We start from the raw sequence: 24,899 nt of genomic DNA, 5'->3' as shown, positions 1-24,899 counted from the left end.
CTCCCTACCTCAGGTTCCATCTCTTAACTTTCTAACATGTTATTCCCCCGGACTAGATTTCTTCACTCAGATCTTGATTTTTGCCACTTTCCTTCTCCAGATATTTTATTTCTACCTTGGTCCTAGAATCAGTGTCAGATCTGCTGCTTTTTGTAAAATCTTTATTTTGTTTGTTTGTTTGTTTTGTTTTGACAGGCAGAGTGTACAGTGAGAGAGAGAGACAGAGAGAAAGGTCTTCCTTTGCCGTTAGTTCACCCTCCAGTGGCTGCTGCGGCCGCCTTCCAGCACCGCACTGATCTGATGGCAGGAGCCAGGTACTTCTCCTGGTCTCCCATGCAGGTGCAGGGCCCAAGCACTTGGGCCATCCTCCACTGCACTCCCTGGCCACAGCAGAGAGCTAGCCTGGAAGAGGGGCAACCGGGACAGAATCCGGTGCCCCGACTGGGACCGGAACCCGGTGTGCCAGCGCTGCAAGGTGGAGGATTAGCCTAGTGAGCCACGGCGCCGGCCCTGCTTTTTGAAAAATCTTGAGGAAGCCCACCTGTCTGATTCCTGTGTCTGGTCCTCTCCTTGATGAACAGCTTTTTCTAGGCCCTTGCTCTGCCAAGGAAGCCTTATGAATTCATTTAGCTCCTCTTCTAGACGGCTATCAACTTTAACAACATGACACACCAGGTCCCCACTCCTTTCTCCTGGCCGCTGCTTTTCTTAGGAAGAAGCTTTAGCCCCAGTGATTTACCTCTTGAATTTCGACAGATAGAAACTTTTTCCTCTTATTACTCCTCCATGTGACTTCCTTTTAAAAACATTGTAGATGTTTCTCTGGCTTTCACTGGAAGTTTCACTTCAGATACTCAGAAAACCTTTCACTGAGTTTGTGTGTAAAATTAAATTTTAAATTTTAAAATTAAGTTTTTAAATTTTTATTTATTTATTTGAAAGGCAGAGTTACAGAGAGGCAAATGCAGCGAGAGAGAGAAAGAGAGAGAGGAGAGAGAGAGAGGGAGAGAGAGAGAGAGAGAGAGAGACTTCCATTCCACTCCTCAAATGGCTGCAATGGCCAGAGCTGGGCCTGATGCAAAGCCAGGAGCCAGGAGCCAGGAGCTTCTTCCAGATGTCCTTGCAGGAATCCAAGGACTTGCGTCATCTTCCACTACTTTCTCCGGTCACAGCAGAGAAGAGAGCCGGGTCAGAAGTGGAGCAGCAGGGACTTGAACTGTTGCCCATATAGGATGCCAGCACTATAGGCGGTGGCTTTACCTATTACACCACAATGTCAACCCCTAACGACAAAATTTTAAACACAAAATTTCAAGCAAAGATCGAAATGATGAAATATGAGATTCAATTAGAATATTAGCCATTATTTTGAGACTGATCAGCACTTTATAGCAAAAAAAATGATAGATCTTGAATAGGTAATTTTATCTCATTATTATAAGATTGCCACATGACTAAACAATTTATTTAGGAAATAAAGCTTGAAGAAGAAACTAATGGCACAGCACAATCTTGAGTGAGACTTTAAAATAGGAAATAACTGCATGCTTGCTATGGTGTGCATCTGTTGCTCTAAATTCACATTGCAAGTTAAATCTCTAATGCAATAATATTAGAAGGGGTGTTTAGGTCAAGAGGGCCCCTCTCTCATACATGGGCTTTAAAGCTTTCGTAAAAAAAGCTTTATACAACACTTGATCCCTTTTTGCTCTTTTGTTCTTCTGTTGTGTGAAGATACAGTAAGAAGGCACCATCTTGGAAACAGAGAAATACCAATGACAGTGCATTGATCTTGTGTTTTTCAGCCTCTACAACTGTAAGGAACAAATCTCTGGATTTTATAATTAGCCAGTACCAGGCATCTTGTTATAGAAGCACAAAAGGATTAAGGTAATTCTTCAAGCACATCTTGTTTTCACTTAAACAATTTTTTTGTCCTTTATCAAGCCCATATTTTGAAGTGTATTTTCTGGGTAAGTTGGATCAGTCATAGCTATAAATTCTGAAAAATGTACTTGCCAGTTTAAAAAAAAAAGAGTCCAAGAATTGAAGCAAAATAATACAATTCTAGAAATCTCAGTCTCATTTATTCTGGAACGTTTACGTTACAGTTGTAAAGCTTTTCTATGATTGTTTTGAACACTGAGAAGGTCATGACTCAGTTGATTTTATAGATGATGTTTGCTTGGCTGCTTATTGGTTTTATCTTCAACATCATGTCCAATACACAAAACTTATATAAAATCAGAACATAGATGTTACATGTGAAAAATAGTTTTGCTAAAGTGAGCCTTCTTCACAACTTCTTAAAGTTGTTAAAAGCAAAGAAATCAAGATTGATGCTTAATGATTAAGACCATTGAAGAACAGAATCAAGAGAAATTCTCAGTGAGAGCAAAATAAGCAATTTGAGAAACTATCAATGACTGCAAATAAAAAATTTCTGTGTCACTCATAACATAACCAAACAAACATGAAAAAATAACTCTACTCTTTTTTTCCCCTTCCTCTTTGGGGAAAAAGAAAGATTGGCAAAGAGTCTGAACCAGAAGTCTGAATCCATTTACTTCTAACTATTATCTTGGGAAATATTTCTAATTCTTAACCTGACTAGTTAATTTTCCCTCTGATAAGAAATCCAATTGCTTGTTTTGAAGTTTTTAACAAGAATCAAACAAGTCATAGAAGATCAATGTTCTTTGAAACAATAAAGTCATAAAGACACATCACACATTTACATGGGGAAGCAGGACCTGTCTTTGAGCCCAGTCCCAGATCCCCTTCTTGTTACTTTGCCAGCCAAGAAGGCCACACCAAATCTCAGGTTTTTCATCTCTAAGTGAGGAGAGTGATTTATAAACTCCTTCCAAATCTAGACTTCCCTAATTTTCTAGAGTCCTGTTTAGCTTCATATTTTTTTCTGGAATTTATCAATATAAACTATTGGATTTGCACAGTATTGAAATATATGTCAGATCTTATGTCTTCAGAATTTGATTTGCATTGAAACAAAAATCATTTCCTATTTGAAAAATTTACCTGTATACAGTAAAAATCATTGTTTTGAAGTCATCTTTTGTTCTTATCTGGGGGACATTCCTTTCTTTCCTTAAAAACATTTTTGTTTTTTGCTTTATGAAGTCCATTTTTTTGAAGGAACACATATTCTGGATAAGATGGGTAATCATGATTGTAAACAATCATGCAAATGGAAATTTTCAAAAGTGAATGCACTTTTCAAAAAACCATATTAATCAACTCTATCAGATGCTACCTGGACACAGATAGGAGACAGAATGTCAGTGTGTGAGAAACTATATTCATACGGGGTTAGATGTGGCCAGGAGCAGAAAGTCAGGCAGATTTAGCTCAGATTCTACTGTTTAGAGACATTTTTGGGAAGGCTAGATTAAACTGTGTACGTATTTGAATTTACACATAAGACTCTCAACTTTGAGGAAAAAACAGAATTTCTGAATGCATAAAAATGCCACAGCAGGTATTTCCACACTTATTTTATTTAATAGCTTCCAATGAGTGAAGGAGATTTCATTATCAGCAAATGTGCCTAAAATAATTCTAAAGATCTTTTTAAGGAAGCAGATAATCTTGAAGGTTGAGGTGTTTCCTCAGGATGACAAGGAGCCTTGTAAAAATCAATCTGTGTAGAAGTGAATTATGTTTTATGGAAAAATCTGTAAAATGAAAAATGATCATTCTCATTGTCTAAATAAAAGTCAATAAAACTCATGGTAAGTTTTGAGAAAGTGAACTATACAAAGCATCATTTATATTTTTTGTGTTAGGGACATAAGGGCAACAGAAAGAGCTTAAGTTAGGATGGCACAGACAGGCACATACATACACTCACACAGGACTCTTCTCTGCCTCATTGTTATTCCTTTCTGAGATTAGCCAATAATCTCCTGTTGAAATAATGTAAGACTCCCAACCCCCAAATGCCTTCTAAGGAACACATCTATCATTATAAGAGTTTCTACTCCAATATTTAAATCCAAAAATGGTGTCACAATGAAGGATATGTTGTTGGGAAGAAAATGTCCATCCAAAGTAGAAAAACGACCAGTTAAAAATCACAATACATCAAAAAATATTTTCCAAGGATAACTTCCATTTACCCGATAGATTTTTCCATAAAAATTTATAAAACATGTTAAATAAAAAGCAGAACATTCAAGTAAGCTGATTTAATTTCTTCAGTTGTATAACCAAGGGGTTGGACTAGATACTAAATGTTTTAGGGCTAATATTCTGATTTGTCATCATAAGATATTAAAATGTGTCCCACTGGCTCATTCAAGTGGTTAGTGGCTTAAAACTAGGAAGCCTGACAATATAACTCTTCTAATTTACAGGTAGGAATGGCAAGTCCCAGGGAAGGAAAGAGATTACCCAAGGTTATCTTTTCATTCAGATATCAGTGTTATTTCTTGCAAATCATCCTGGTCATCAAGTATTTTGCTTTGTTTTAAGAGAGTCCTAGTTCCTACCCTTTGAAATTTTGCATTAGTAATTATGCAACAAGAGCAATAATTTCATTTTTAAAAGAAATCCTCAATATTCTGACTTGTAGGTAAAGGTAGGAGCCACAGATCATACAAAACTGCCTGGAATACAGTGATGGATGGTGTCTTGGCACCACTGCAGCAACATTTTCCTAACAGGTCCATCTTTTTATTACCCAGAATACCACCTTCCCAGTGTTTTCACCCCTCTGCTTTAAAAGCATATAATGACAGTGATTTCAATTGATTTCTAGATTACTTGTGGATTGATAGCCTTTACTTACCATCCAATCCAAAATCTTATCCTAGAAGATTATTTTAGCTTCACAATAGAAGGTCACCTTGTGGTAAAGTATGAATCTGGCCATCACCATGCTGCAGTCTTTAGCCTTTTAAGGCAGTTTGCTATTTTATAATTGTTTACTTTACCTTTGGGCATGGTATAGAATGAAGTGAGATTCTCTAAATGGTCAGAATAAAGAGAAGGCTCTTTGAATACATTTGGAATAAGAAATTCTTAACCTTTTCTGGCAGTAAAATAAAAATTACATAGAATTACTGATAATAATAAAACATAATTATTTTTGTATTATATAGACAGTGAAGAGCAAAGTTGCCTCTAAAATCTTCTGTGTAGAATTCCAAGCACCTCATCATTCTTATTTATATCAGTGAGAACATGGATCTTAGGTGTTCACTGTATTTAAATTGTAGAAAATGCCAAAATATACATTTCTGATTCTTATGCTACAATGGATGCCAAAGTTTAGTTTAAGGCTTTTTTTTTTGTAGCACACTATAAGAAGTATATTACAGTTCAGCGCTCAGTGAAATATTATTCCTGCTTTCCTTGTTAGTAAAAACAGTGAATTAGTCTTTTATCTCTTAATGTTAGGGAAAAGTTTAGAAAAAGGAAAAAATGAACAACTTACCTCTAGTCATGTATAACTCTAGATAAAGCAACAAAACTAAAAGCTTACCACAATTTTAACAAAAAGCAGAACTTCAACATAGTTTAATTTCTGTTTGCATCCCCTTTAAGGAATATTTGTCACTGAGATTGACAAAATAAATTATTTCGTCATGTCATTTATAAGGCAGTCTCATGAAACCAGCTCTGAGGATCAATACATTGTCAGAGCCAAACTAGACTACCAAATGATACATAAAAGCTTTTATGAATATTTATGCTATTTCAGAAGGTCGATCTGTTAGGTTTGTGACATACTTACTTGAAAGATTAAAAAAGGAGATCAATATTGTTAGTTCATCCTCACATGGATTAAGCAACTATGACTCGTATTTAGAAAACTACCAGTGTTAGACGTGTGTATAATGATTATTTTTCAATAAAGTTGACAGCCATAGAAGTGGTTAATTAATATATGTATACCTCAAATAACTTAAGTGGATACCTATTAAAAGGTCTACAAAATATAAACAGTACTGTATATTTTCAAAACTTTTAAATAAACACAAAGAATATATAGGCATACATGTTATAATTTCAAAGTGAACACTAGCACATACGGTTTTGTTATCTAAACACATACTAGGATACTTCCTATGACAACACATGCACCTACAAACAAATGGTCATGCACATAACCTTGCTTTCTGCCACTTGCAAGAAAGAATATACAATATCTGTACACATTGTTTCAACTGAAATCATATTGGGAAATTGATGAGGGTGACATTAAAAATTCTGGTCTAAGAAATCAAAACACAGGAAGATAACTGTTCCACAGATTAAAAACACTGAAGACTGATGGAAGGTTAAGATTTAAATTACTCCTCCCAGTGATCTTGAAAGATACAGTAGAAAACAGGACTGTCTGTAAACACTCATAATGCTGTTTGGCCACTGGGACTAGAGCTTTTGTAATCTAACAATCCAGGCCAGAGACTTAGACCATCTTTGCTTCAGATTGAAGAGAAATGGTGCAACTGTTGGCAGTTCTCCGTAAGGCTGGGGGTGCTGACGGTGATCTGGATGCCCATCTGGATGGGAGGCGGCGATTTGCTGGTCTAGCAGGTCGAGAAAACCCTTTTCCAGGGAAGGCCTTCACTGCCAGGGATTCCTGAGACACAAGGGAAGACATTCATCTCACTATACAGGCACTAATGGCAAACTATATATACTGTAGATCCCAACTAAGGGATCAATGTGGCCTACTTATAACCAAGAAAAGGCACTGAAAATTAAAGATGGTATCTGTCTAATATTTGTGGCTTGGAATGTTTAATCAAAGCAATTCAATTTTAATATAAATCATTACATGTGATAATCTTGTGGATCTCATTCACACTGACAAATTTCAATACAGTTGATGTCTTTGTAAAAATAGTTATGAGCTCAGGATTCAAAAGTTCAAGTTAAATGACTGATAGGATGGAATTACAGATGTCTCTTACCGGATTATTAGGATATTTAGTATTATTTAAAAATGAAAATGCCTTATAGAAAAACTTCTGCTCATTTATGTCTAGTTCATACTTCTTAGAGATCATAAGCAAAAGACATAAAAATCTCATAATTTATCTCTTTTTTTAAATTAAGGACACCATCACTATTTCTCAAGTTAAAATGATCATTAGTATACTTTTTCTTAAATTTCAAAATTTTAGAGAAAGAGATCCATCTATCATCCATTGGTTTACTCCCCAGATAACTGCAATACCTGGGGTAGTGTCAAGCCAAAACCAAGAGCCCAGAACTCCATCCAAGTCCCGTGCATGGGTGCCACGGACTCAAGTCCTTGAGCCATCATCTGTAGCTTCCCAGAGTGCACATCAGCAGGTCGCTGGATCAGATGTGGAGAGGGGACTCAATCCCAGGGCTTCTCATATGGGTTTCCTAAGTGGCAACTTAACCACTGCACCACATTGGATGTTTCTATTAAGATATTCATTTATTTATTTGCAAGTCAAAGTGATGGATTTATTTATGTGAAAGTCAGAGTGACAGAAAGAAAGGGAGAGACAGAGAAGATAGTGATGTTGTATCTGCTGGTTCACTCCCCAAATAGCTGCAACAGCCAGGGTTGGGCAAGACCAAAGCCAAGAGACAAAAACTCCATCCAGGTCTCCAGCATGGGTGACCCTAATACTTGGGCCATCATCTGCTGTCTCTCAGGTGCAGAAGCAGGAAACTGGGTTGGAAGCCTTAGGAGCAGGGGCTTGAAACCAGCCCTTTGAAAATGGAATGTAAGTATTGCAAGCTACAGCTTAGTCTGTTGCACCACAACACCCACCCCCAAGTACTTTTCATGTACCTTCATTCTAACTGCAAATAAAGAGTTGCTGTTTATATCGGGTATCTTCTGACAAATGAAAATGTTTTCCTTCTCTTTCTTTCTTTTCTTTCCTTTCATTTCAGTGGAAGAAAAGCATTCCTTATCAATTAAAAAAAATTTTAAAGGCTTCCATGATACATTTTATACTCTTGGTTCTAAGTGACTTTCTTAGCCAATCCATGTCCTTGCATCTGAGATGGGCAGTGAGGAGGGGCTTGATGTCTACTAATTTTTAGTCAAAGCCTTATAGTAACCTGCATTTCCTTTTTTTCTCTCTTTGGAGTTGGGTACTTACAGAGGAAAACCAACAAAAGTACTTCTAGTGATCTCTAATAGAGGACTTCCAAATCCTCAATCAATGCAGAACAGGGAGACATTTAGGGTTATTCCTTGTTAGTTAACGAGAATTTTGGTTGGTTACTGTATATGTTTGAATTTTTCATCTCTAGCTATTTATGAGCTCAACTAGAGAAGAGAGAACTATAAAAACAGTATAATTATTTGTACCTCATAAAAACAGGGAAAGTTTCTGATAAAGTGGTGGAAAATATGATTTTGCGGGGCTCAAAAGGACATAAAAATATTTTTGACAACAGAAGGAGGAAACCATCATAGCTTAAAACCATGCTGAATACACACTGCATTATGTAAAACTAGAATTTTAGAAGGATTGGCTAACAATAACAGTATTTGTTACTGTTAGCTATATGTAAGCTGTTAACTGTATGTAAGTTGTTCTTAAAAATTGTAATTCATAGAAAGGGATTCTTGTAAATACAAATTTCTTTGATCTCTTTTTTCCTATAGTTAACAAAAGTTATACTCTTGTAAACAGATAAAGAGAATAACAGTTTACTTAAAAACCTCATGCTTCTTTAGCAACTTTCATGCTAAGAATATATATTTAAAAAGATCTTATTTCATATATTCTCTTTTAATTCCAGAGATAGGATTCTACAGGTCACTATTTTTAAATATTTACCCATATTAAAAATCATGTGACTTACTCAATATGAGCTAATCATACTTAATAACTGAAAATTATTTTTGAATAAAGAAAGCTTTAAAAGGTTAAAATTCTACGAATCAATAAATATGCAGCCTGAGTATTTTTCAGGAAAGAAACAACAAATATTCAAGAAGCCCAGAAGATGCCAAAACTTGTGCCTATGTTCTACTGATGTGTTGGGCAACTAAACTCAACTCAGAGCCATCACTAACTACCAATGCAGTTCCATTAACATAGGCTGTTTTGCTTTCTCACCTCTGTTATCTTTTTCCGATCTATTACTTGCTTCACTTGCTGTACCCCGCAAATAGCTGGGTTTCGTTGAAACTCTTGTTCCATTTGGATCATTTTTAAATGCCGACTTAATGTGTCACCACTACCGACATCAGAATTACATTTGGTCCATTGATCTTGGAAGCACTTAGAATTTTGCAATGCAGACCCTGTTGATGTCTCATAGGTTTTCAGCAGCTTTTCCACAACACCATAATTTGACCTGGGATCAGCTGACCTTGGTCGGCCTGACAAATTATTTGGTTTCCAGTCATGCTCATGGAGCATATTCCGATAACTGCTAGGACCTGTGGGTTCCGGCATTTGTCTGACAAGACCAGTTGTGAGTTTCTTGGTTGAATTATCAGGCACATTTCCCATAGGCACAGGCATGTGGGCACTGGTTTTCAGACTACCAGATACACTGTCACTTTTGGATATATTACCTGGATTTGTGGTTAAGGTATCACAGTGCTTAATATCCTCAGATGATTCTGAGTAGCTTTGACTTTGCTGTACTGCACGACAATTTCTATCTGTTCTAAATACAGTTCTGTTAAATTCATCAGTCTTGGCTGCCAGTTTTTCATTCCTTGTTGTCCTTTCAAAACCACCATTGAAACTTCTAAGTGGGCCACTTCCCTGAATCACCACAGAGCTACAGTCATTACTTACATGAAGATCAGCATGAGATTGAGCAGGAGGATCTGGGATCATGTTTTCATATTTTGACTTATTGGGGGTGGAGCAGGTTTTCTGAAACCACACAGTAGGAGGGCTGTTTTTGGCATCTTTCCCAGTGTCATATGACCCCATGCTAAGACCAACATTTTCATTACATGGAGGCTTGCTATCTATTTTCACTTCTAATTCCAAAGAGGAAAATATGCCATCTTTCAAAGTCTTCCCTTCATCTGGACACAATGTAGGCGTCTCACGTTGCCTTAAAAGGGAATGAGGACTGCAGTTGCATTCACCTGGACCCTCATGAGTCACCCAGCTGTGGTGGTCTAAAATGTGCTTTAAATTTTCATAGGCTTTTTCGGAATATGACATGGGAAAATTTCGAGAGGTGCTCCTTGGAGGAGGAACTGGTGGGGTTTCATTTCTTTGCAGATCGATTCCACTTCTTTCCACTGATTTGCTTTGGAGCATATTGATACAGTTCAGATTCTTCCTATTTCTCGCTTTTCCTTTTACTAAATTGACTGGAAGGATGCACTGGCCATTGTTGATCATGTGGTCCCCAGGAGGCATATTAACCACAGTTGGCATTTTCTGGAGAAAAGAGTCTGACTTCATCCTAAATAATTTTAAAACATGGCAGATCAGTGATATCCTTATGTAGCATAAACTCTTAAAGAAAGTATGGCATAAGCAATGAATTTCTGATAAAAGGAGCCAAAAATTCCTCAAACATAATTTTTATATAAACATCTAGTCAAAAGTTTCAAGTCCCTTTTTATTTTTTTAAGATTTAATTTTATTTATTTGAAAGAGAGAGAGAGAGAAATCAAAAGAAATATCCCAAATGCCTGTGCACTCCCCAAATTCCCACAACAGCCAGGGCTGGCCCTGCTGAAACTTGGAGCTCAGAACTCAATCCAGGTCTCTCGTGTGGGTGGCAGAAACCTAATTACTGCAGACATCACTTGCTGCCTACCAGGATGCACATTGGTAGGAAGTTGGAAAGCAGAGCCAGGACTTGAACCTAGGCATTTGGATACAGATTATAGGCGTCCCAAGTAGTGTGTTAAACATTGCACCATATGCCCACCCCTCAAGTCTCTTTTCTTTTAGGATAAAGTCCACCCTTGAGTCTTACATTCAAGGCTATTTATATGCATACATAAACTATCTTTTCAATCTTGTCATTCATGTTTTCTATTACCTGAAACTTCACCTACACTCCAACTAGATTATGTAGTCTCTTGGATTCCTGCTATTGGCATTCCGAATTCTACAGCTTTTCTCTTGCCCTGTCCTTACTTCCTCTCTGTCTACTAAGTTCATATTCATTTTACAAGATGAGCTCAAGTTACTCCTCTTGAATTTGAAATGACATTGTAAATAGTAAGAAATCTGAGTAAAACTGCAATGAGACATGAATAATTCCAAAAGGAAGGTATGATTTTGGCTTCAAAGAAAAGTAAGATTTAGGAGAATGAGTTGAATAAAGGGAATATAGATAAAGTGGGGTGTAACAAAAATAGTACAGTTATTCAAGGAACAATGAATTTTTTGGAATGGATGGGTTAGAAAGCAGATTAGAAAGGATAATGAAGAGAGAGAGAAAGACTAAGTCATGTTATGTGGCAATGTCTTTGAATTACATATAAAGATTTTGAACTTTTTCTAATGGCCCATGGGTGACAGTAAGAGCTTTATACCACATGTGATTTGTAAAAGAAAACTCGCATGTCTTTTCTGAACTACTTAAATAAAAACCAAACTATAGCAAAAAATGTGGATTTAAATAAAAACCTAACTATAGCAAAAATGTGGTTTCACAAATCAAATTTAACCATACTGATAAGCATAAATCATGATTATAGCTAGTCAACTTATAAAAGATTATGAGACAGCTTCCTATAAAGTGTAGATACATCTCCGCTAATGAACAATAGTAGACAAAAATCTAAAGAGCCCGATCCATGAAAAAATCATGAATAAAACACAATCGGCAAAGCAAATTTATGGCAAGTCAGAACCAAAGCTCCCTCTGAGCTTCCTCAGTGTTAAAAGAAAGAGCAACATGTTGTTGTGCTTACAGCCCCACAAGAGATAAATGCTGACCTTAGAGTAATCCTTCCTTACTTGTAAAGAATCCAAAACAGATTTGTTAATTTGGCTAAAACTTACTCTTATAATTACATATTGTTTCTAAAATAACATAGCACTTTTTGTGGCATGTGTATTTTGTATATATTTGTAGTATGTTACTCTGAAAATTCTGTATGCCTCCATTATATAGAGAAATAAATCAGACACAAAATATCTCAATAGAATGTCATTATATAATTAAAACACTACAGAGTTAAATGTGACATAGTACAAAGATGTATTTAACTGGATTAATTCAGTTTTATACTCTTCTCCTGGCTTAATCCTCAACATTAAAAAAAACATATAAGAGGATATTTGCTAATTTCATATGCAAGGTCTACCTTAACTAAACAACAAAAGAGTAAAGCATTCTTTCCTAATAGTCAAATTTCAAAGAGGGCTGAAAGTTTGCTTTAAGAATTAATGAATAGACTCTATCTTCTATCAAACATGATAAATTTTAATAACTAATGGATTACTACTAAAAATTATAAAGAGGAGTTGCTTTGCAATAACTAAAAATAATATTCTTTTTGTTTTCCAACATAAAACAATTATAGCTACAGCAGCTTACCTTCTGTGATTAGACTGCTTTCGAATTTCCTCTTGAAAGCTGCATAATTCTTCACTAACTTTGGCAAGTTCTTCAAGAGCCTTTATGCATATAAACAAGAGCACATTAGCACTTTGACATGTAAACATTTCCTTAGAAACATCTGTAGGTGAATCACTTCCATACTTACTAGGCTGAGGGCGCCAGCACAGCTCCTGCTCTCTCTCTCAGAAGCCCCCAGACCAGGCCACGCCTCACATTCCTTATGGTTGTCTGTGCCCAAAGGATTCACAAACCCTATTGAGGTTTTTGCTGCTTTTTGTTCCTTACATATTTGATTTCCTTTGCCGAGTGAACTCTGCTCTGTTTTCGTTTCTTTTTCCAGACCATGCCTGTGATTCATCCGGGTAAGTTCGTGTTGTCCTGACTCTGGATAATCTGAAGAAGGATTCACCGTTGTATCTTGAGCGGCCTTTTCATGATCAAGAACCACCATCTTAGCACGTTCGTTCATGTTGATTTTCCTCCGAAGCTTTACTTCCTGACAAAGCTGTGTGAAAATCAAATTCTCAAATTAAACTTTATTTTTGTAAGTTCACTTTTGCCAGTATTTGATACTAAGCAAACCATTTTGTGTTCTCTTTGCCATAGAACTATATACTACCCTGGGTATGTTTATATTTAGAGCTCTAAATACTGACTCTAAAACAAGGATAAGCTTGGGCAACTGCAATGAAGTGTAAAGTCTACTTTCTATTGGGGCAGCTCAGGCATGCTAAGTTCTATTATTCTGGCTAGTAACCAACGTCTTGTTCAAAAACAAAATAAACCTGTATGTCTAGACAGAGGAGCATTGTTGCAAGATTGGCATTACCTCAATCTATTACTGGCCATGCTCAAGCTGCTCGCAGAGTGGAGCAAAAGTTACTGATATAAAAGTCATGTATATATGTGATTTACTAGTATTTCAATATTTAACTGTCTAAATAGTCAACAATCTCATACAGCAAGTCAATTCATTTTGCTCGTCAATGGGTGATTTCTTTGTTTGATCAATTACCTTCATGAGAACTAGATACTACTGAGTTTTTTTTTTTTTTTCATTCCAAAGCAATAGATATTCTAAGGAAGCTTTTCATCCAGATTAAAACAAATGCGACAGTGTCTTTTGTTATATAATAGAATTCTAAGGGTATGATCACCTACTAGTCTTTATGTGGATCCCAAACTATTTCTTGATGAGACTTTAGTTGACAGGCCTTCATTCAGCTCATTCATGAACAGAGGAAGAAAAATGCCCTCTCTTCCAACTTCAGTCTTTGAAGAGTTTGCCAAATTTCCAAAGAGGCTCCCAAACAATTATTTAACCAAGTAATTCTACATTTTACAGTGATAATCAGTATCTGCACTACATGTATTATTTAAGAAATATAACAGATTTATTGATGCTCAATATTTACCCAAATCTCAGTTGAGAGGAACAATATTCATGGTTGATGTCTGTAAGACAGATGGCATGATATAATTCTTCTAAGTATATATTTCTGAATATACATATGTGTGACATATACATATAAGATGTGTGATAAGGTAAGCATGGTGCTATTAAGGTATTGGAAAGCATCATGAATGAGATATGCTTTCTATGTAATTGTATACCACATGCAGCAAGACATAAATAACATCACTACTTTCCAGGATGAAGAACAAATACTACAGCCCTCTGTCTCCCTGATGCATAAAGGGAAGTATCTTTATGAGCTATAATCTTGTTTAAAATATGCTAATGTCTGCTTATTAATAAGGCTAGTAGTGATCACATATGAGTCAATAGAGTTGTCAGAACAATTAATAACCAATAACAAATTAAACCAGACAGCAGATTGTTTTAGTTACATGGCTTAAACTATTAGCTTGACTGAATTTTACAATCTTTAATTATTTTGCTGGGATGCTAGAATTACCTGAGATCTTTACCAAATCCTTGGGAGCCAATGACCTATAACTATAAATTAATTTCTTATTGAATTATAGATTAAGATTCTGATTGACCTACGTGTCTCTTTGTTGATCTGATCTGAGTCTCTGTGTAAAGAAATTAAGGGAGTAAGCAGAACACATTTTCCAGACTATAAAGAGATAAAATGCGTTGGGGGTCTGCAGTGCCAGCCTCCCATATGGGTGCCAGATCGAGCCCTGGATGTTCCATTTCCAATCCAGCTCTCTGCTATGGCCTGGGAAAGCAGTAGATGGCCCAAGTCCTTGGGCCCTTGCACCTGTGTGGGAGCCCAGAGGAAGTTCCTGGCTTCGGATTGGCGCAGCTCAAGCTGTTGTGGCCATTTGGGAAGTGAACCAGCAGATGATGACCTCTCTCTCTCTCTCTCTCTCTCTCTCTCTGCCTCTCCTTCTCTCTCTGTGTAACACTGCCTTTCAAATAAATAAATAAGTCTTTTTTTTAACAAAGAGAGAGATAAAATGTGATTCCACCTTTCAATTTCTAAGTATACTACTTGCCTGCCTTCTTTGCTCTATTTTAGAAGAAAGGCTTATTCTTTTTTTTTTTTTTAAGATTTATTTATTTATTTGACAGGCAAAGTGGTGACATTTTTACTGGCAGACGGATATAAAAAAGCAGGGAGGAAGGGAAGGGGGAGAGACACAGAGAGAGGTGGGGGTTAAGAGAGAGAGAGATTGACTTCCATCAATTGGTTTACTTCCCAAATGGCCATAATGGATGTGGCTGGTCCACATGGAAGCTAGGAGCCTGGAACTCCACCTGGGTCTCCCATAACGGTGGCAGGCCACTGCTTTTCCTTGGAGCCAAAGGCTGGGCTGATTCATATAAGGATGCTGTCCAGAAAGGCGTTTGCTGGGTTCACAGAGATGGAACAGGACAGGGAGAGTTGAGGAGTTCCAAGAGCACAAGGAGTGGTCCATCTCTGAACTTCACTTTGACCACCTGTCTGTAAGGACATGCTTTGTGCTGTTAACAGATTTCAGGGTGATCCACTTCATTCCACAGGACTTCCCCTCTCAGCTTAAAGGAGTTCTCCTTACGTGCATTTTGTGGTGAATGGTCTTCCTTCCTGCCAGAGGGCCAGTCACCAGTCCAAAGGGGACAGTGGGTTCTTCAACTTCAGTGTACACAATGTAATGTAGTGTATTTCGTGTATCTTATATTATGATCCATCACCCCATTATTTTCCTGGAGGTTTGAGATGCCCTAGGTGGTAGGTGATACAGAAGCCACCTCTGTTGTTTGTTGTCATGATGTCTTTTCTTAACAAAAGCCTTGTGTATATTTGTAATAATAACATTTGTACAGAATTCTAGAAGATTTTCAATCTAATTGCCAAATATGGCTCCTTTACAAAAGAAATCTTTGGAAAATGAAAAAAAAATAATAGCTAGTCTTCTTTATTTTTCCTTTTAGCATTCCAATTTGTATTTTACTCACAACTGATTAATAAGAAAAATATGTACATTACAATATATAAAGCACTTGCTTTGGTTGTTTGCAAATAAAGGCCAAGGAATCTGTTAAAGTAACCACTTTGATTATATGCATAAAACCATGCAATTCAATACTATGGCTGTTACCCGAATAATGCAAGATAAGCATAATTTCTAGTTTGAGCCAGTTTGTATACTCACCAATGCAAATGCTTAAAGGAAATATTCCATGCCCAACAGGCTCAGGAATAGACAACAAGAATAAAAAGCCTATTTGTCTTAGAGTCATCACATGTCATTTTCATAACCCTTCTCCTAATATGTACCAATAAATGTGCCACACCTTGCCAAAAGAAATCTCATGCCCATAGCCATTAGCATTTGATATTTGATAACCCTGTTGATTACATTGAGCTGTCTAATATGTAATTTTCTTTAATAAACATTTATCATAGATTATCTCAGGAAAGATCTATGTTTTAATTCTTAATTGTAATTTTGCTAATATATGTCCCACTAATTATTTCTTTATTGCATTTTCCTCCTGAGCTCTGGTGTTCGGAAATTTATTTAAATTATGTACTCATTTTTGGTACCATGACTCTCAAGCTGGAAAAAAATAAATGAATACATTTTAGAGTGACATTTTAATGTCTTAATTTTCATGCAATGCTGTAAAAAAAGAATAATCCCCAAGACACCACTGGGTAAGACAATGCTATTTCTGGCTTAGTAAATGTCACTAAGACATGCATGTAGTAGGTGGAATAAGAAAATTAAAAGAGTTTAATACAAAATAAAACTTCAACAGAATTTGCATTCTGAGATTAAAGTTCACAATAGTCAAAACAAAGGAACTTGTACCTCTTCTATCTTCTTCTGCATGATCTTCCATTGACTTTCCCATTCTTTTCTTTCATTGTCAAACTGGTCCAGCAATTCCATTTTCTCCTTGTGCCAGTCAGTCTCTGTGTTCTCCCACTGCTTATGTAGGTCCATGGCAACAGTGTGAGTGTCAGTGAAGAAGTGTTACTGCTCCTCTCTGCCTTCTCTTAACTGTTTCTTGGAAGCTTAGAGTTGTTTTTATCTGAAGCAGTCTCAGTTGCCTTTAAAATAAAGCCTAATATAAACACAACGAGACAGAGTTCCAGATCCCATGTGCTTTCTGGAAACATATTTTATCATTTTGTCAAGAGCCATTCACATAAACAAACCATAGAAAATTAGACTCCAAAGAAGAGATGCTTAATTGTAGCATGACAACATTACTCTAAAGGTAAAGAAATTAACACAGTCAATAAAGTAGCAAGGATGTCTAAAGTCTTCTTTTCCCCCTGTTTGAGACCAGACAGCAAAATCATAGTGCACAAGATGGTTAAATGCACATTTGTGATACAAATATTCCTTTATTTAACCACCTAATCTAAAAATGGATTTTTTTCATGAGTACCTAAAAGCAGAAATGTGAAATTAAATTGTATGATCACATGTACATACTACAGAAAATTCTGCTGCAAGAGATTTACTGGTTGTGCTCCGATGTAATCTGATAACATATTTCTGTGATTTAGAGTCTTAAGTCAGTGCTGGACTACAGTCTCAATTCTACATTCAGAGATCAAGCCCATAGCTTATGTGATTACTATATCAACTAAGACCCTGAAGTTGATGGTCAATTTGGGACAGATGTATCAACAAGAAAGAAACTGAAAGTATATGTATGTATACACATTTATGTGTGTTTATGTATATATATATATATATTTATATACTTATATATGTATATATAGTTTAAAACCATCTAAATGCATAAAAACTATCCTGTGAGACACACATTGAAATTTACCCATGCTTCCAGTTCCTTTTAATAGTCTATATACCATAAACTGGTTAGGAGACTAAATAGAGAGAATTGAAGAAAACATTTTATTCAGTTTGTAGAGAATCCTCTATATTACTTTAAGTAGTGAATGAAATATTTAGATTTCTAGCATTCACGGTAAGTATATTTAGAGGCTGGACATGCAACTTAAAATACTAGATATGTTAGGCATCTTACATTTCTGAGATTTAATTTATTTAAAAATGATAATATTCACAAATTTTTGTAAAGATAAAATGGAATATTGAATGTAAAACAACATGAGAAATTTTCTTTTAAATATCTTTCTTTGATTTAAGTTGAAAATAAATAGCTGTTAATAATAAAGTCATCTGCCTTTTTTAGTAGGTAGAAGAGCATGTTTAAATTTTTGAATCTTTATTTAAGGCAATTATGCCACTAAGAATCTCTTAAGTTTATTAAACCATTACCAAAATGCCTATATCTTTCCAGCAACAGCTTATGCTAATTATGGCCATGTCCCAGTAGTCAGTAGCATTGTGGATGCTGGCATTGTAAAATTAAACATGCATAACCAGGAAGCAAGTGCCAATTTTGTATTCACAGAAAATGGTGGCGTATTTTGTATCCCAAATATAAGATAAATATTGAAGACTAATTTTATTTTTGTCTAAGGCTGTTCTGAACAGACACATCAGAGAGGTAAACAATTTTGAGCATATTTTTTGAGCTGCAATCTATCAATGAATTGTAATAAACTAACAAGAATAAAAAAGTCAACTCTTTACTCAGGGCTTCTCCTTCAAAAGTACCCTAGGAATACTGGGATTTTCAATGTTACTGTTCCCTTAAACTATTTGGTGAATACACTTTGATATTTGTAACCTACTTATTTGGCACTAATGGTTTTATGATTAATTCAGTCAAGACGAATAAGTCAGCTTTAGCAATTAAAGATGCCATCTTATGTCATTTTACCCACTTAGCCATGCTCTATTTCTAACTTCATTTTCCATCCCCTTTAACCTCCCTTCCTTCTTTTGCTACCCTCCTACCTACAAGCCCAGAACTAAAAATACTTGCCATAGCAAATGCTCACTTGCCCCCAAATAAATGTCAGTAGATACATCTGTAAAGAATATAGAGTTTGCTTTTGTTTGTTTCAGTTAATTGTTCATTGATCTTGATTGCCTAGTAATCTTTTAGGTTCATCTAACAGCTAACCCGCAGAAAATGCAGACAGTGCTTATTTTCAGACTGGCTGAGTGCTTTAAAACTCTACGTAATTAGCTGTGAGCTGAAATTGTCTTGAGACTAGTGTTTACCACTGGACCTTCTTAGGAAGAATGGAGTGATTTGAGATTTCAGCAATGGTTGTGAACTTAAGCAATCAAAGAAGTTATAAAAAGGGAGCAGACTAATTTCAAGCTACCTGAAAAAGAGGGGCTATGCTATTCCATGTTTTATCCCAACTATCATTAAACACCAGAAATATTCAGAAATCACTATCATAAGGTTTTTTTCCCTACAATTTTGTTGTAAGTGGTTCCAGTTTTTTTATCCCTAACTCTTCTTGAACCATTTCCATCTACACTAGAGTTTAGAAGGTGCCAAATGCTTTTTGTTTTTACATACCAGATCATTTAGGAATACTCTAAATCAGCCTGCTCTCAGTAGCAGGTATCTCTGAATATTAATTTGCAAAGAACAAAACCAGTCTGTATTAATTTGCAAAGAATAAAACTCATAGCTTATTATGGAGCCAATCTATCTACAGAGCATCCCCTTCCCAGCACCAGAGTGATTCCAAGTGCCAGGAAATGTCATGGTTATGGATCAGAAAAGCAAGCTTTTGCAAGAAAGTTTCTGTAGAGTAATATCCATGCCAATTTTTATAGGAGGACTTCAAGTTAGCCTATCTGGCATCTCTGTCTTGTCATAAATTTAAATATCAAACATAATGCGGCTGACTATGTCGCTTCTTTCTTCTAAAAGGGGGGCATGGAATTGTTTCAGTGATTAAGTGAGCAAGGGAGATAATGCTTAAGCAAAGTGCCCAAACACTGGTTAAGATCATAGTGAATGCTTCAGAGACGCCTTCCTCTCAGTTTCCTCCCTCTTTTTTCCTTTTCCTTTCTTGTCTTCCCTTTTTTTCTCCTTCCTTTCCATCATCTATCCCACTCCCCTTGTCTGTAATAAAACTGATCATTTTGATTTCACTTAAGCAGGAAATTGATAGCAACACGTCTGTTCATGTGAACTCTGATGCTGTCCATGATTCTCTCTTGCTGTTGTACTTGTCAACTGTTTCAAAGATACATGCCAAGTTAACTGTTCAGGAAAACAACTTTTATTCTGTGTAAAAATTTGAATTAAGTCTTACATGAGACTGCTTTGGCTATAACATAAATATTTAAAGAAATCAAACTGAAGGGGTAACTTTGTAGGAACAGAATGTTCTGTAATGCAAAACTATGGGACAAAAGGGGTCAGCAGATTCATAGACTCAATTTTAGTGCTCTGGACTGAAGCAAATATGAAAGTTCTCTTTGTTCCTGGTTGACACCCTTTTCCTCCCACGGATACTGGCATCTATGTGGGAGAGAAGGGAGGATTCCTGCTGTCTGGATCCCCCTCCTCATATCTCTTGAGCTCCCAATTTCATCTCACTCCTGCTGGAATTTCATTCAGAATAAAAGTTTATTAGGGCAAATGGGAAAGGACAGAGTGTGCTGCATTACTGAGTCACACACAACTTTCTTCCCTAACAGCGAAGCCAGCATTACATAATCCCTTTTAACCCACTTCCTTTCCCCAGGCTGCAAGCCAGAATTGTAAAAAGTTGTGAGTGGGTTGCATAAGTGTGGTGACGGGAGGCAAATACTTCTGATAACCTTCCAGCCCTTCCAGTGAGAAGTATTTAAGAGGAACACAGGGGTCTTGCAATAAGTAATTTTCATCTCCCAAATTAGTCTCAGTTTGATCACGGCAACACTTCTTTCTCTGAGGGGTGCTTCATTCTTACCACACCTTGGTCGTTACCACTGCAATCTTCACCTCGCCCACTGACATCTGATTTTAGGCAACCGAAATAAACAGTGCTTGGGGAGGTTACTCAATTGCTACTTCTCTGAGATTGTTTTGGCTGCAGAGTAATTGTTTTCTGCTTTCATAGTTCCTTTTCCTAAACGTAACTTTTTTTTTATATAATTGAAGATTTTTCATGTATAAAAGGTTACATATACCAACATGAATGCCACACACAGGAGGGATTTCCTATCTCACATTTGGCCCAAAGAGGTTTTGCCTCTGATTCTGAGGGACTGGGAATTCCTATGCCCATACCTATCTGAGTGAAGCGTCATTGGCCTCCACAATTTGCCACTTTCTCCATGCTAATATACATCACCTACATCATTTGAATGAATTAAAAGATCTCAATTATCTCAGTATTTCCCTTTGTTCAGCTGCCAATGCATCTTTCCAAAAACCAATCTGATTTGATTTCATTGCAGAGTACAGGGAAAAAAATTTTATTGTTGTTTAGTGCTATTTAAGCACATTCCTCATGTTCCACCAAGGTCAAGAGATACAGTACCACATGCTTCATTCTGAAGGAATCAGTATTGCCTTCTCATTAATTTCCTGTTTTCTTTCCATTTCTTTTTCTCAAATCAGCAATCATTCAAGCTGTAGAGACACTCATGTTACTTCACTTGCAAAATACAAGCTTTGATATGTCTTGAACTAAAGATATAGTGGTAAACTTTCCTCTTAATTGTACATTAACCCATTATGAATGACTCAGATTTCAGTTCAAATTACCAAAACACTTATCTTACGTAAGCACAACCTTATCTTGGATAAAACTTCATTTATTTATGTTTCAGTGCAATTTTCAAATACCAGCAAACTCAAATTGTTAACTTTAAAAATCTTCATCTACATAATTATCACGTTCTAATACTAATTGCATTTAGTGAAATCCCATGGGGAATAAAGTGCTTTTTAAATAACTGAGAAGCAGCATTTGAAAAACAAAGTCTCAAAGAGTGGATGTTACTGTCATCCCAGGGTCAGAAAATCCACCCTCAGCAGCTGAACAGCTTCGCCCTGTGTCAGGGCAATCCGTTATCCACCCCGCCCACTGTTCTTCAGCCCAGACACACACACACCAGCACGGGCAGATGCTGAATGTCAGTGCACTGAAACCATATCCACAGTCTAAAGCTGCTTGAAAACAACCCTCTGCATCTTGCCAAAATCAGTCATTTGCTTTCAGACTTGTCAAACAGAAACATACCTTTTTGCACCGGGGGGAATTCCTACGGATGCTTGACCACTGGTCAATCTCACAAAGGAAGAAGATAGAGTGGAGAGCTAGTCATCTTAAAGAGAAGAGTTTCAGTTTGGAGAATCTTGAATCTTTATGAGAAAACGGATTCCAGAATCAGTCCAGCCATTCCACAGAGCGGCAACGACAAGTTCCTTTGAAACCTTCAGCACGTTCTCAAGTCAAAAAGCTACTCAGCTCAGTGTCACAGCAGCAGAGGAGACTACTGTGACGTCAGTTCCTTGGAGGCGGCTTTCAGGCCACCTCTTCCAACCAGAGCTCTGTAACTTTAGAGCGGCTCCTACACTGGGTAAACAACTCCTGGTCCAGGACATTTTTAGCTTTTATAATGGAGCCCAGTATTTTCAAACTCTCCAGAAGTGCTGGTTGTTGACATCACATGAAGACAATGGCCAATTTTAGATTTCTTTTATTAAGGAAAGTAAACTCATTTTTATAGGTAAGAATTAACCCCCTCCTTGCATACCTCTCTTTCACCCTTCTCAGCTGCTGTCAGGATGCACTCACTCTTCAGTGCCTCTAAAAGTTTGTGTCTGGATGTGGCAGAACAACATAGGTAGTAAATATATAAATATATATGATCTCCACCATCTTGCAAAAACTGACTGAACTTCTGTATTGAAATAAAAGAAAAATGGGTCTTATAAGAACACCAACCTCACAGCACTGTGTGATTCTCTGATAGCATGTTGCCCATTTCATTATGCTAGTGATGTTTTTACAGTGAAGGAAATAAGAGCCCAAGGGAAAGGATGATACTACCTATTATGGGAAGGAAAGACAATAATGACAGCCCTACATGCTTGTTTTTGACTGAGGTGTGCAGCAGCCCAAGTATAAGGAAAAGCTCCTTAAATCACAATCATATTGGCCTATCCTGAAAATGTTAAGAGTCTTTGCTTCACCAGCAATATTTCCAGGCTTTTTGTGGCCAGGTACACACATGAATCTCATGTTTGGCTTAATTTAGTCAAAAAGTCTCTACATCAATTTCATGTTTATTTCAGCAAACCAGCTAGATTGATATTTAAGTAATAGGGTTCAAAGTGTTTCCCTGGTGTGATCTTTAAAGCATTACATATTCACTTTCTCTTTATTTTCATTGGCTTCCAAATAAATAGCTCATAAGGAGCTGAAAAGTTGAGTAATAGCAACCCGCTCATATTTGGACTTGAATACACACAGGACAATTGAATGAAATCCTGACCCTATGTTTGGAAAGCCTGACATCATAATCTCAACAGCATTAACAACAACAATACAATAGTAACAACAGAATTATTCATAACTCCTGGCAAGGCTAAGTACCTCAAATAAATCTTTATCTGAACTCACAACAATTGTGACTGTAAATTTTATTAACCCGATCTTCCTGATAAAACTATGGCTCAGAGATGGAAAGGATCTTGCCAAAGTTCATAGAAATACGCCCATGTGGATATGTAGGGCTTGCAACTAGTTTCCCTAATTGGAGACTCTGGAATTTTGCCAAAGAGATCTAGGTTTCAATTTTACTGCTACCACTTATCTGTGTGATTTTGAATCCTTTGTTTCTTCATTAATGGATAATTTTATTTGCTTCATGAATGTGAGAGAGAGGTGTATGTATGTGGCACAGAATAACTGTTAGCTGGTGTCTAACCTCTATATCCATCCTTCTCGGACAAAAAAAAAAGATGCTGAGAGGGAGGGTAAAGGAGGGAGTTGCCCAAAGGGTCAGTATAGGCTTACCTGATAACACTGTTTCCTCTGCCCTTTCCTTCACTCTAAACATCTTAATTTCTATGTATCCTTTGTAAATCAAGTTAAGACATTTTTCCAAATCTTATCAGGTAACATGTGGCTAAATTATGTTAATTAGGTCACATCCAATAGTATCTGTTTCAGTGCTCTTTTCCATGTATATCCTAGTAATTGCTTATTGCAGATGCTTCACCTAATTTTTGTCATGGTATAGTTGGCCATAAATCTCACTTGGAATCAAAAACTAGTGAGGCCCGCGCCGCAACTCAATAGGCTAATCCTCTACCTAGCGGCGCCGGCACACCGGGTTCTAGTCCTGGTCTGGGTGCCGGATTCTTTCCCAGTTGCCCCTCTTCCAGGCCAGCTCTCTGCTGTGGCCCTGGAATGCAGTGGAGGATGGCCCAAGTCCTTGGGCCCAGCACCCCATGGGAGACCAGGATAAGTACCTGGCTCCTGCCTTTGGAGCAGCGCGGTGCACCGGCCGCAGCGCACCAGCCATGGCAGCCATTGGAGGGTGAACCAACGGTAAAGGAAGACCTTTCTCTCTGTCTCTCTCTCTCACTATCCACTCTGCCTGTCAAAAAAAAAAAAAAAAAAAACTAGTGAAAGGCCTTGAGAAGAATTTCACTATGTTAAACCATGTATTCTCATGTTTATCAATAATTTATATATTATATACAATAAATTGAATAATTTATGCATTATCTATATTTTCCACACCGTATTTCATATCCAAAAGATATTAATTAAATTAGATACAAGGGCAACAAATATTCATTCTAATTCTGAATCTTTACAAAATTCTAAGAAAATTTTTGTTTTGATAAAAGTTCTTGTAGTTATATGCATACAATAAGTTGGCTAAAAAGACTAATGCTGGTCCATGTAGCCCTACAGTGATTTTCAGATAATGTGAACTGCCTTAAATTTTCAAACAGGTGTCAGAATGGCTGACAACTTTATGGAAAAATTGTAATTTGTAATGTAATCTAAGTTTACTTTTAAGCCACATGAACATTT

At 36.7% G+C, this 24,899-nt stretch overlaps 1 protein-coding gene and 1 long non-coding RNA gene across 5 annotated transcripts in view; one reads left to right on the top strand and one right to left on the bottom strand.

Annotated features, from left to right (window-relative positions):
- LOC127492967 (uncharacterized) overlaps positions 1–16,582 on the top strand; it is a 97,989-nt gene extending 81,407 nt beyond the window's left edge. The window contains exons 2-3 of the long non-coding RNA XR_007922832.2: positions 1,806–1,890; positions 12,872–16,582. This is a non-coding gene — a long non-coding RNA (uncharacterized lncRNA). The remainder of the gene's footprint in view (positions 1–1,805; positions 1,891–12,871) is intronic.
- The window catches only part of KIAA0408 (KIAA0408 ortholog), a 30,629-nt gene continuing 9,230 nt past the window's right edge, over positions 3,501–24,899 (bottom strand). Inside the window, exons 1-6 of one of the 4 annotated variants that reach the window (XM_051854342.2) lie at positions 22,086–22,431; positions 16,804–17,059; positions 12,677–13,036; positions 12,508–12,587; positions 9,090–10,410; positions 3,501–6,610 (exon numbers count right to left, since the gene is read on the bottom strand). In XM_051854342.2, the coding sequence (XP_051710302.2) occupies positions 6,437–6,610; positions 9,090–10,410; positions 12,508–12,587; positions 12,677–13,036; positions 16,804–16,938 (2,070 nt within the window). In that variant the 5' untranslated portion in view covers positions 16,939–17,059; positions 22,086–22,431 and the 3' untranslated portion in view covers positions 3,501–6,436. Of the gene's footprint in view, positions 6,611–9,089; positions 10,411–12,507; positions 12,588–12,676; positions 13,037–16,803; positions 17,060–22,085; positions 22,432–24,899 lie in introns of those variants that run through there. The other 3 variants (XM_051854343.2, XM_002714808.5, XM_051854341.2) reach the window with 3 other exon arrangements.

The sequence above is a fragment of the Oryctolagus cuniculus genome, chromosome 5 (genome assembly GCF_964237555.1).
Source record: "Oryctolagus cuniculus chromosome 5, mOryCun1.1, whole genome shotgun sequence".
Lineage (NCBI taxonomy): Eukaryota > Metazoa > Chordata > Mammalia > Lagomorpha > Leporidae > Oryctolagus > Oryctolagus cuniculus.
The sequence above is the reverse complement of the archived record's forward strand: the minus strand, read 5'-3'. Positions and strand labels throughout refer to the sequence as shown.